The following is an 11,855-nucleotide window of genomic DNA, read 5'->3' on the forward strand; positions in this document are numbered from 1 at the left end:
AGGATCAACGTGTGATATATATCCAACCTAGGGGATGGATTCTCCTGGGTAGTGGAGGGGGGACTCCCAAACAAGGCACCACTCTGCCGTTAGACCGCCAGCTTCTGATCCAGGACCAGTCCAAGCTCAGGCATAGCATCAATCCACTGCTCTTGAGCAGGTCACAAACTGACCCCAGGACAGCTCATGGAACTCTCTCGTCTTTTAAGGACTGAGAAGTAAGGGAAAGGAGACTCCTGACTTGTGTGTGTGTGTTAGCTTTTGAAAACGTGTAAGTAGGTTTTTATAATTGCTGTTAGGAATGTAGAATTTTTTTGCCAGGTGGTACTGTATCCGCCTTCTAGAAGTTTGTGTGAAGATTTTTTTGTAATAACAAAATAATAACAAATAATAATAATACAATTATACATTAGAGTGATCATAATAATAATCTTATTGCTAAGTTTGAATCTGTATGAATCTGAAGTTTTAAGGACCTGAAAATATACTTTAATTGTACCTCTTTATCCAAATTGACCTCCTGTAAGTTTGATTTCAGATTCAATGTTTTATATCAAATGGAACTGACTTACTGAAAATCTTTTTTTAATACAAAGTTCTTGCTAGCTACAAAGGTCGCGTTTTGACTGGTTCCGCTACCTGCTAGCTTCGGATACACCCTGCTGTGACCCTGATGTAACTAATCAGGTTGCTGTGGTTGGCGTGCTGTAGAAGATGAGCTCCTTACTGTCATCTTCATATCTGAGTTAGAACTGCACGGAGAAGACCGGTGGCTGAGCCGTAGATCCGAACGACACGCGCTAACGGTGAATGTACGATATTCTCCCTTAAAAACTATTTTACGGTGTGTTAGTGTTTTTCAGTACAGCGTTCTCTTTTGCTCATTTATCAAAGCCCGGATCCTAGAAATAGTCTAGGAATAGGCGAGTGAGTGGGTATTCCAGGTACATTTTAATCCAGCAAACTCTTAATTAACCAATATCCATGCATCGTTGACTATCAACATATTGATACTCACAAAGACACCCGTACAACAATTTACAAGCACATGCCTGAGTAGCGCATATAGGAAGACTAGTAGACCTAGCTTGTGACTGAAACATATCAGATATTAGGGTGGTTTATTTTTGCTATTATTGTAAATGAGTCATCATTGTACTGATAATCCTATACCATCATGGGCAGTATTGCAGGGTGATAAACGTGGTGTTAAAGCGTGAGGAAACATAAAATGGTAACGGTTTATTTCTCAATGATCAACTGTTTTAGAGATTTACTTTAATATTTTGGGTTTGAAATAGAATGATTTTATATATTAATATACCTATATTTAGATGGATGAATAATAATAAATAAATACAAATGTCAATCCACTGAATGAACATCCAAATAACTACTGACCTCTGCTGGCTGGAGCCCTTTAGAGGAGTAGAGAAGACAAGACGTTGAGATGGCGAGAGGCCGCTATGGTGAATGTGAGATTGATCTGTCGCAATAAGAGTGAAGACAATGTGTTCTTTTCTAACTCGTTTGTCTTCTAAACGGAAGGCGGTTTCTGCAGAAAGGGATTACACCAAGCCAAGTATCTGTGGAGCTAGAATCTTACTGTACGGAGACTTGAACTGTCTTCAATATGAAAGGCTGATCCAATTTTTTTTTCTTCCTCTATCTCTCATTTCATCTCACCAAACACTTAATCAAGCATGGTTTTATTTAGCTTTAAAATGATCGCTTTTGTATTTTATTTTCTTCTCACGAGTGCCATGGTTATTCTTTCACGCCTCCTAAGTGCATGCACGCTCAATGACTTCCGTGTACGACCTGTGGTTTCCTTTCAGTCTTTGCTGATTGGTTCCTCTATAGCAGGGATATGATGAAGACTTGGGAGGTTAAACCTTCCATGTCTGAGTTGCTCCTCTGGACTCCTCCGGCCTAGACAGCCTCCAGGTACACTTTGACCAGTTTTTGACGGCAGGTGGGGAAGCCGGCCGGGTACCCGTGGTGTCGGACCGGTAGGCCTACCACACACACAAACACACTCACAAGTACCTTTGTTCAGGTGTAACTGCAGCTTCTCTAACGGAAGCTGTACTTCTTTTATAATAGTTTTCTCTCCCTTAATTTATATGTATGTAACATTGTCTTCAAAAGCAAGACGTAATGACACAAAATAAATAATAAAGTTGTTTCTGTTAACTGGATTTGTGTCAGTCTTGTGCTTTTGGTAGCCAACTTAATTACTTGAATAGTTTAAGGTTAATTACTTTGATGGGTATTTAAGAAATTGCGCCCCCAGGTAGGTAATGAAAAACATTCTCATTAAATGTGATGAATATTTACATATTGGACAAACTATTATGAACAGCATTGCAAGAGGGTTTTGTTGAGTCAGCATATTGTCCTACATCCCGCCGTGGTGACGGGCGCCCCCGCGGGCAGACAGAGCCATTTGGCTTTTGCTGGAACGAGCGCTGTTTGTGCGTTGCCTAGAAACCCAACCACTGCTCCTGTCAATCAAGACTCTCCTGCAGTTGCTGTACTAAGGACCTGTCGGTATTCCCAAATTGCATAATTGGTCGGTAAGTAAGTGAAAGTCTAGCTACGCGTCAACACACCTCATCGGAAGAGAGTGCCGGTGAACGTTTTTAATAACTTTTTTTGATCGACTACTCGATCCTTAAATTTAAACATGAAGAAATAGCTTGGTGTCTTTTGCACAGTTGTGTATTTGGGGTTTAGGAATATTTTTGACAGGTGCTTGCAGTGTTCTTGATGGTGAATACAGTAAATACAATTCCTTTGATAATAACATTTTCTTCCCTCTTCTGTCCTTTTGAAGACAGACAACAGTCAACAGTTAACATTAATTTAATCGCACGAGTCAAGGTGATGCCTAAATATGTTTGTTATTTCAATAAAGTAATACTTTCCAGTTCTTCAAAAAGTACATTTGAACTACAAACAGTTCTAAAGCTCACACAGGAATGCAAGGTTGCTTTATGAGCAGGGTCTTTCTCCAGCCAAGCCCACCAGAAAGTACGGTTTAGCTCATGTATCCAAGGCAACACCAACCCCCACTCCTCACCCATGCTGGTCAAAGACCCGCGTTTAGCCCTGGGGTATAATGGCACATCTTCTATCTCTTTTCCAGTCCCGGGAGATGGAGGATGGGAAAGGTGACGGTGGACAGAGAGAGTCGGAAGACACAGACGAGCTTCTCTTTACCGGTCAGACATTCTCCACACGGGTATCGGCGTCCTCGCTTGTTGTGTTCTGTCTCTGTCAAACGCTTCGATTACTTCTCCGTTTCCGTTCAGATTTGGAGGACGAGAGCGGTGTATTTGGACAGCCATCCCCTCTGAAACTGGATCACTGCGACCTGCTCCTGGACGCGATAGACGCGCAGCTGAGCCGACTGCAGGTCAGTATGAGTTTCTTCTTCTAGTGAATGAATGAATGAATGAAACCTTTATTGCCCCGAGGGGAATTTGTTCTGCACCAAGAGCTTGAAACGGATACATTCAACACTGCAGACAGGACAGTGGACATAACACAATTATTAAAAAAGCACAGCGAGACGCAAAAATGCAAGAATAAAATAATACAAAGTACAAATGAAGGCCTCACAGAATAACTTTAAAAAGTCAGCGGTCCAGTACACAGTAAAGTGCACATAGTGCCAGAAAGGATAAAAGGGTTAAATGATAAAGAAGGATAACAAGTGCAGTGTTTCCCTACCCTGGTCCTCGAGTATGGAAGCAAATCGGTGACAATATTTTCAATTTTAAAAGGAATTGAATACCTACTATTGAAATAGAAACACCACCAAATTTGTTTGTTTTGAATTCGCCTCTTTAAAATTGAAATATGAATATATTTTAACGTAAAAAAAAATCTGATACCAAAAATAGTCTGAAATGGAGTGGAAAAGGTTGAGAATGGCTGACCAAGAAAACGCAGGACAGTGGGTACTGAGGACCAGGTTTGAGGAAGGCTGATCTAGAAACATGTACTTCCTTATATTGAAGTCTCCTTAACCATGTTGGTTTATTGATTTTAAATGTTCGCAGGTACAGAACCACAAACATGACATCAGAAGTGCTGGTATGTCAGACTGATTTGGAATAGTTTAGTCTGTATGATTAGTCCAGCATTATCAGAATACGTCAAATGACGTTATCATTACCCTCCTATTCATGTTACCAGAGCTGAGCAGGAGCCAATCGGAGAGCAGGGATACTGGACTGGGAAGTACCATAACAACTAACAACACCCCCGTCTCCTGTGTCGACTTGGTACCTTCCTGTATCAAGGACCAATCCATAGGTGAGAAAAGGGTCTGTCGCTCCCAGATTAAGAAATGACAGTTGTTTGGTCAGGTGACAGTTGTTGGATCTCTTGCGTTTCACTCTTCTCTGTCTCCCTCCAGGTCTGGTTACTCAAGCTCCCAGCTGCAGTAGTGGAACAGGGGTTGTGAGCGACGGACCGTCCAGTGTGGAACCTGATGGAACCGGGGAGAACATGTACCAGGCTCCGAGAACCAGACTTCTAGCAGGTACTGCAGGGTTCCACTCAGAACCCATGCTGGATCTGACCTCTGATAGGCTGTCTAAGAAGCAGGTGATTCAGGATGAGAAGGGGCGTTATTCGAACAGTATGTCAGTGATCCGAGTCAAAGGACGGCGTGTATTTACCAGGCACAGTGCAAAGTAACCAAACGTCAGTTATAACAAGGGAACTAAATCACGCTGAATTTCAGCGAATCACAACATTCACGGCAGCCACTTCCTGTTTCCTCCCCCAGGAGTTCCTGTGTTGAGTTTCGATACCGTGACCATTGACAGCGACCTTGACTCTGTGCGCACAGAGAGCATACAACAACACATCAGACCAAGTAAAACAAACAATTGTGAATTAGATGAGTTATCAAGTTCAGTCTGACCAAAGATCATAAATGCCACCTGCTGTGTGTCATCCTAGGATGCAGGTCAGTCATTCAGTCAGTGGGGAGAATGGACGGCCTGTACTCTGAGCAGAGTGACAACGACACGTCTCCTAGCACACCAGGTAAGACTCTCAGTACCAGGAAGATCGATGATCTTTGACCCTGACCGCCAGACTGGGCTTCTGCTACCTCTGCTCTCTGCTTGTGATGGCAGGTCATGCAGTGCTGACAGCCAGCCATGGAAGGGAGGCCAGGAGGAGTCTGCCTGGCCGCAAACATCATCCCAGCAGGAGAAACACTCCCAGAAACACTCCCAGAAACACTCCCAGAAACACTCCCAGGTAACATGATGCTGCTCACACTGGGCTGTGTGGCTCACCTTTTCTGGTGTGATGATATTCAGTCGGTGACCGAGGAAAGATGATCAATAAAAAGGATTGTCCAGGTGTTTGTTAGCGCGTCCTTGGTCCTGTCCTCATCCCGTCACTTGCCGTCTGTGTGGTGGAAGGTACGTGGGTGATGAGGATGATGACGAGGATGATGAAGACACGGATGTCAGTGTTCGCTGGCGGAGGAGGAGACGAAGGGATGACAGGTCGGAGGAGCTAGCCAAGCTCCGACAGGTGAACACAGTCACACGTCCTAAACACACCAGGTGAACACAGTCACACGTCCTAAACACACCAGGTGAACACAGTCACACGTCCTAAACACACCAGGTAAACACAGTCACACGTCCTCAACACACCAGGTGAACACAGTCACACATCCTAAACACACCAGGTGAACACAGTCACACGTCCTCAAACACACCAGATGAACACAGTCACACATCCTAAACACACCAGGTGAACACAGTCACACGTCCTCAAACACACCAGGTGAACACACCAGGTGAACATAGTCACACGTCCTAAACACAATGCCGTCTCTAAGCTGCAGTTGTGTTTAGCATTTCCCAGCCCGATCACACGGATCAATCCTTCGATAATCCTCCTAGTTTGTGACTGTGAAATACTGTCGTACTGTCGTGCATTGCTTTGAATAAAAGCACCGGCCAAAATGAAAATAATATCAAATGTAAAGTGTGTGTGTGTGTGTGTGTGTGTAGGACTGTGACGAGGAGGAGGAGAGACTGAGGTTGAAGAGAGCTCAGCTGTGTGAGATGGAACAGTCTCTCACTGACCTTCAACACAAACGGGAGGTACGTCGTAACGTGCGATGAGTGCGTTACTCATCATGTTATTAACTTTGTTACCAACATGACACTGTATCTCTCTCTCCTGTGTCCCCGCCCCTGCACGACAACCACCCTATCCTGCCCGACCTCTCATCCTCGTATCCCAGCATGCCTTGCAGGAGCTGGAGCAGCTGCGATTGGAGGAGGTGAGGGTGGCTGTGAGCAGAGAGAGAGACGTAAGTCTAGAGAGGGTATCACACACCGTCCTCCACTCAACACACTTTAGTCTAATCAGAATGTTGGAGTATAACCCTTTTTACCAGCAGTGCCTCACAAGGCTTCACATACGCCCACATAACTGCCCCTCAGCCAACCTAAACTGTCAGTTCCCATATGCCGCGCTGACAGTGTCCTCTCTGTTTCTCCCTGTAGAACCTGAGGCTTTCAGGGGTGAGCGTGTCTCTGCTGGAGAGAGAGGAGATGGAGAGGCAGCTGGACGGAGCCAAGACTGAGCTCTTTACAGAGCAGCGTAGATCAAGGATCAGACTGGACTCTTTACAAGAGGTAGCGTAGAACCACCGTCCTTAGAGAAGACCTTAGAACACAGCAGAGGATGGATTACCTACTGCTTCTGCTTGAATACTTCAATAAGTGTTTGTGTCTGTGTGTGTGTGTGTGTGTGTGTGTGTGTGTGTGTGGGCGGAGCAGCAGCTGGAAGAGGCTCGTGAGGAGCTCCAGCGTGTGAAGGAGGAGGAGAGACTTCTGAGGAGCCGCTGTGTCAGGCTGGAGGAGGAGAGACACAGGCAGGAGGTACCCACCTCTCCTCCTCATCCACACCTCCCTCCGCTCTCCCTCTCTCTGTCTCGCCTCTCCTTCTCTCCAGTCTCTCTCGCTACCCCGGTCCCTCTCTCCTCTCCTCCCCCCAGGCTGTGCAGCTGCAGGTCAGCAGGTTGAGGAGGGAGCTGGGGGCTCTGGAGAAGATCCTAGCCCAGAAGGAGCTGCGGCTGCTGGGTCTCCAGGAGGAGCAGAGCGCCCTGGAGGAGGAGAGGGAGGGCCTGCGCGGGGAGATCCAGAGCCAGGGCGACCAGCACCTCGCCGCCCTGAGAGAGGCCCAGGAGCAAGCACTCTTCCAGGGGGTGAGTGAGGAAGGGGTGGGAGGGGGGGGGGGGTGGTACTGGGAGAACTCAGCCCAGGTGAGTCTGAGCTAGGAGATGTGAGCTGGTCTGAGGTGGAAGAGAAAGAGGTTTCATACGTGTTTGTTTAACATGTCAGCGGCGAGAACTGCAGCAGCAGAAAGAGGAGCTGGCTGTGGTCCACAAGGAAGAGGTTCAGCAGGTGAGAGAAACTGTTGGATTTAATTTAAAGGTCAAGGGATTTGAAAGACAAAATCCATGTTGTTTTTGTGGGTGAGAACTAGAGGGTTTCCACGCTGAGGGGACGGGGGTCTCTCCTGTGTCCAGGTTCAGAGGCAGGCGAAGGCGGACACAGCTACAGCTCTGCAGGAACAGGCTCGGTCTCACGCACAGCACCTTGAGGCCATGCAGACACGCATCCAGGTGAGTGGGTCACACACGGTCAACAGGGTCACACAGGGGTCATACGGGGTCACAGAGGGTCCACAGGGTCACACAGGGTCATACACGGTCACAGAGGGTCAGGCTCAAACATACGTCTGCGGGTGTTCCTAGATTAATAAACAGTGTTTCCTGTTTGTCCTCCCTCGCCCAGCTGAAGGAGGAGGAGGTGAGAGAGCTGAGGGAAGCTCTGGAGGCGCAGAAGGAGGCGGCGAGGAGGCGCGAGGAGGAGCTCCTCGCTACAGCCCAGCAGATGGTAGGCTGGGCGGCCGTCGCTCCATCCTCCCCACCTCGGTGGAGCCGGGTGGAGGTGGGTGGTGACGTGAGCCGCTGCCTGCAGGTGGAGGATGCCGTGGAGCAGCAGAGGAGGAGGGGGGAGGAGGCCGTGCAGGTGCATGCTGGGATGCTGAAGGAGCAGCACAGGGAAGCTCTGGAGAGAGCCGGGGCAGAGACAGAGAAGGAGAGGAGGCACGCTCTGACGCTGCAGAACACAGTGCTGGAGCTGCAGCAGGTGAGAACAGATATGACCCCATGACCCCACCCTGCAGAGGGTCATCACCAGGACCACACACAGACAAACCAGTCATCTCCCACCCCCCCCTCTCTCTCTCCCTCCTCTTCCCTGTCTCTCTCCCTCCCCTTCCCTCTCTCTCTCTCTCTCTCTCTCCCCATCTGTCTCTCTCTCTCTCCCTCCCCTTCTCCCCTTCTCCCCTTCTCCCCTTCTCCCTCTCTCTCTCTCTCTCTCTCTCTCTCTCTCTCTCTCTCTCTCCCCATCCCTCTTTCCCTCCCCATCCCTCTTTCCCTCTCTCTCCCCATCCGTCCCTCTCTCTCTTTCTCCCCATCCCTCTCTCCATCCTGCTCAGAGGTTGAAGGAGCTGGAGCGGGAGGCGTGTGGCCACCAGGGGGCGCTGGTGTCCGTGCAGGCCGCACTGCGCCGCACCCTGGGAGACGAGCACCAGGCTGAGCTGCAGAGACTGTGCACACGCATGGAACAGGTCTCACACACACACACACATTTACACACACACACATTCACACACACACCGTTTCACAACACAGTCAGTATACTGTCCCTGTTTGCAGAGTGAGGAGGTATACTTTATGTTATGGTGCAGCCCAGTGGTTAGAGCATTCAACTGCAGATCGAGTGATGGCAGGTTCAAATCCCCCTCCTGAACATCGCCGAGGAGTACAGCTAAACACACCCAGGCTGTAGTGGGGGGCTGCCAGTGACGAGGGAGCCTGTGGTTGCAGGAGAGACGGGAGGAGGAGTCACGGCTGGAGCAGAGGGCCTGGAGGGCGGAGGGGGAGGCGGGCAGGCTGAGGAGCCAGCTGGCTGGCAGGGAGGCGGGGGCAGAGGAGAGGACAGCCAGGCTGGAGCAGCAGATCAGGCGCTGGGGCCAGGAGCTGGGGGCCGAGTGTGAACACCTGCAGCTGCTGCTGGAGGACAGCGGGGTCCCTGGGAGCACCAACGAGCCCCCTCACTGGTACACACACACACACACACACACACAAATACCTTGCAGTTCCTCTACAGTGCTGTCTTTCTCCTTCAGTCCTACGGTGGCCCAGGCTGTCCAGACCTTGCGGGCGCTCAGGGTTCAGCTGCAGCAGGAGATGTCCTTCCAGAGACGCAGCGCCCAGCACCTCAGCAGGGACAAGGTCTCTGACAGCTTCTTCTTCTTGTACTGGGGGACTGTTGTTTGTATGGCAATTTGGATCCTAGTGTCTGCTAAATGACCTTCTTCTTGAACACACATATGGAGTTTCTTCTTCTTCTTCTGTAGGAGCGAGAGTTGCGTTTGCAGAGAGAGCAGCTGGAGATGGAGAGAGAACAGGCGCTGGACTCACTGAAAGAGAGACTCATTCAGGTCACAATGTTCTTCAAAACAACGCTCACACAAAACTACCCTCCACAGGGCTATGCCTGTGGACGTATTCTTGTGGCGTGCGTGCATTCACACGTGTGTGACGTGTGTGTCTGTGTGTCTGTTTGTCACAGGACCACATCCAGGAGCTGAGCGGTGTGACCCGGGCCCAGCAGGGGGGAGGCGGGGCGGGAGGCGAGGGGGGCGTGGAGGGGGGCGTGGAGGGGGGCGTGGCGTGGTCCCTGCGCAGGCAGCTGCAGGCTAAAGACCAGGAGCTCAGGGAGGTCCAGAGGAACATGGGGCAGTGGAAGGAGCAGACCAGCGTCCGTCTGGCACGCAGGTTTGAGCAGGAGCTCACCTCCGAACTGGAGAGGTAACGCACTGCACCGCATCGCATCGCACTGCATCACACTGCATCGCACTGCATCACACTGCATCGCACCGCACTGCACCGCACTGCACCGCACTGCACCGCACTGCATCACACCGCACCGCATCGCACTGCACCGCATCGCACTGCATCACACTGCATCACACCGCACTGCACCGCACCACGAGGCAAAGACAGCCTGTCAACATTAGAAATATTAGTTGTGCAATTACTCATGCTTAAAACAAGGACATTTGACTGTCTATATATATGGTATATATGATATATATTTATAATGTGTTGTTTATTTAAATTAAGTCAAGTCCAACTTGATTTAAAATCTAAAAACAAGATTACTACACTCACAAGTAGAGTTATTACAGTGTGTAATGGCTTTAGACCAACGTTGTCCTGTTCCACATCATAAGAAACTACCTGTTTACTGTATATAGATTATCTAGAAAGATATACAATATAGTATATGTATTGTTTTTCAAATTCCATTGTCGGTTGTGTTTGCGTCTCCACAGGTGCAAGGCACGGTTGTTGAAGGGGAGGTAACTGGTTTCAGCCTGTTTAGACTAGCCAAACCTAGTGTAGTTTGACCTTTCCTAGATTCTGCTTAACTGACTAACCGTAATGCTCTACATTTCTGTCACTGGTGCATAGGTGTCCCCTTGGTAGTTGTGTGTGTGTGTTTGACATCATGTGACGTGTGTGTGTGTCATAGGAAGGCCCCCAAGGCCCGAGAGGAGAAACAGAGGACTCTGGAGCAGCTGGGGCCCAGGTTCCCCCCCTCCTCTCCCTCTCTCCCCCCTGGGGCCCCTCCCTCTCTCCCCCCTGGGGCCCGTCCCTCTCTCCCCCCTGGGGCCCCTCCCTCTCTCCCCCCTGGGGCCTCCCCCCCAGACCTGGCCTCTCTCAAGCTGCTGCGGCACCTCCAGGGCCGGGTCCAGCAGCTCCGGGCTGAGAACCAGGCTCAGGCCTGCAGCCCCTTGCCCCCCAGCAGGGGCCACCCCAGCAGGGGCCCCAGGAGCCTGGCAGGGTCCTACCTGGAGACCGTGGGTGGTCCGATTCAGCCCAAAGCAGATTTCCACTTCATGCAGTAGAAGGGGACGATCACACACATCTGGATGTGTGGACCTGTGTCGTCTCTGGATGAGTGTTTTTGTTGTCTTGCATTCAGTTGGCACCATCGCAGCACAGCGTTGGGTTCTGGAGTCCCTCGTGGTCCAGAGCGACCCAGAGCTGACTCCTCGACCAGGCACAACGTACGCGTGATGACAAGTCGTTAAAGGACTTTCGAAGTGTCACTCGATCGTTCTCCCGTAGCCTGAGCAGATTTCGTAACTGTTTAACGACTGGCAGGTCACAGTGACACCGTCACAGTACCGCTCGTCACTTCGTCCGTTTTCTCAGCAAAGCTGGTTTTACTGCAGGGCTCAAGGTTGGGGACAGGGCGTGGGTGAATGAGTGATCGACTGGTTGCTGCATACCACAGAGATGACACAGAGGTCATGAGGTCAGGGGCGGGAATAGAAGCCCTCTGAGTATCCACGTTGTCTTTTGTAAGATTGGCTTCCAGTGTTTCTACAGTGTTCTTCAGTGATCCTGACTTCATATTGAGTGGATTTGACCATTAAACAGTAATGCACATGATTTTTTTGTTTTACTTTGTCATTCAAATAAAAGAGCTTTATTTAGAAACAGATACAAAGGAGTAACACTCAATGTTTCTATCAAGATGCATGTCAGGAGAATACAATCAAAATGTACGCCGGTGAATATCCACAATTTCATTTTCACCAAAACGAAGGAAGTGTTTTTCCCCCACCTAAAGGAAATCGACGACAAGTGACGGTCGAACAGCAAGCTCACATGCTTTCAAATCCTGTGGGGAAAAAACTGGACTAAACCAGAA

General features: G+C 49.4%; 1 protein-coding gene across 1 annotated transcript; it reads left to right on the forward strand.

Annotated features, from left to right (window-relative positions):
• Nucleotides 1–6,327: 6,327 nt before the first annotated feature.
• si:ch211-102c2.8 (trichohyalin) lies at nt 6,328–11,606 on the forward strand. The gene is made up of 15 exons (XM_047016671.1): nt 6,328–6,361; nt 6,558–6,689; nt 6,834–6,935; nt 7,052–7,261; nt 7,398–7,460; nt 7,586–7,681; nt 7,854–7,955; nt 8,040–8,210; nt 8,563–8,694; nt 8,954–9,186; nt 9,256–9,361; nt 9,487–9,570; nt 9,702–9,940; nt 10,468–10,494; nt 10,668–11,606. Exons 2-15 carry the CDS (start codon nt 6,606–6,608, stop codon nt 11,041–11,043), a joined length of 2,025 nt encoding a protein of 674 aa, XP_046872627.1. The 5' UTR covers nt 6,328–6,361; nt 6,558–6,605; the 3' UTR covers nt 11,044–11,606.
• The last annotated feature ends 249 nt before the right edge of the window (nt 11,607–11,855 follow it).

The sequence above is a fragment of the Hypomesus transpacificus genome, unplaced genomic scaffold, assembly GCF_021917145.1.
Source record: "Hypomesus transpacificus isolate Combined female unplaced genomic scaffold, fHypTra1 scaffold_42, whole genome shotgun sequence".
Taxonomy (NCBI): Eukaryota; Metazoa; Chordata; class Actinopteri; order Osmeriformes; family Osmeridae; genus Hypomesus; species Hypomesus transpacificus.

Excerpts from the sequence above, each read along its gene's own strand:
- si:ch211-102c2.8 (XM_047016671.1), top strand. The coding sequence starts at position 6,606 with ATGGAGAGGCAGCTGGACGGAGCCAAGACTGAGCTCTTTACAGAGCAG. Across the intron at positions 9,941-10,467 it reads CTCACCTCCGAACTGGAGAG|GTGCAAGGCACGGTTGTTGA; the intron begins GTAACGCACTGC and ends GCGTCTCCACAG. Across the intron at positions 10,495-10,667 it reads GCACGGTTGTTGAAGGGGAG|GAAGGCCCCCAAGGCCCGAG; the intron begins GTAACTGGTTTC and ends TGTGTGTCATAG.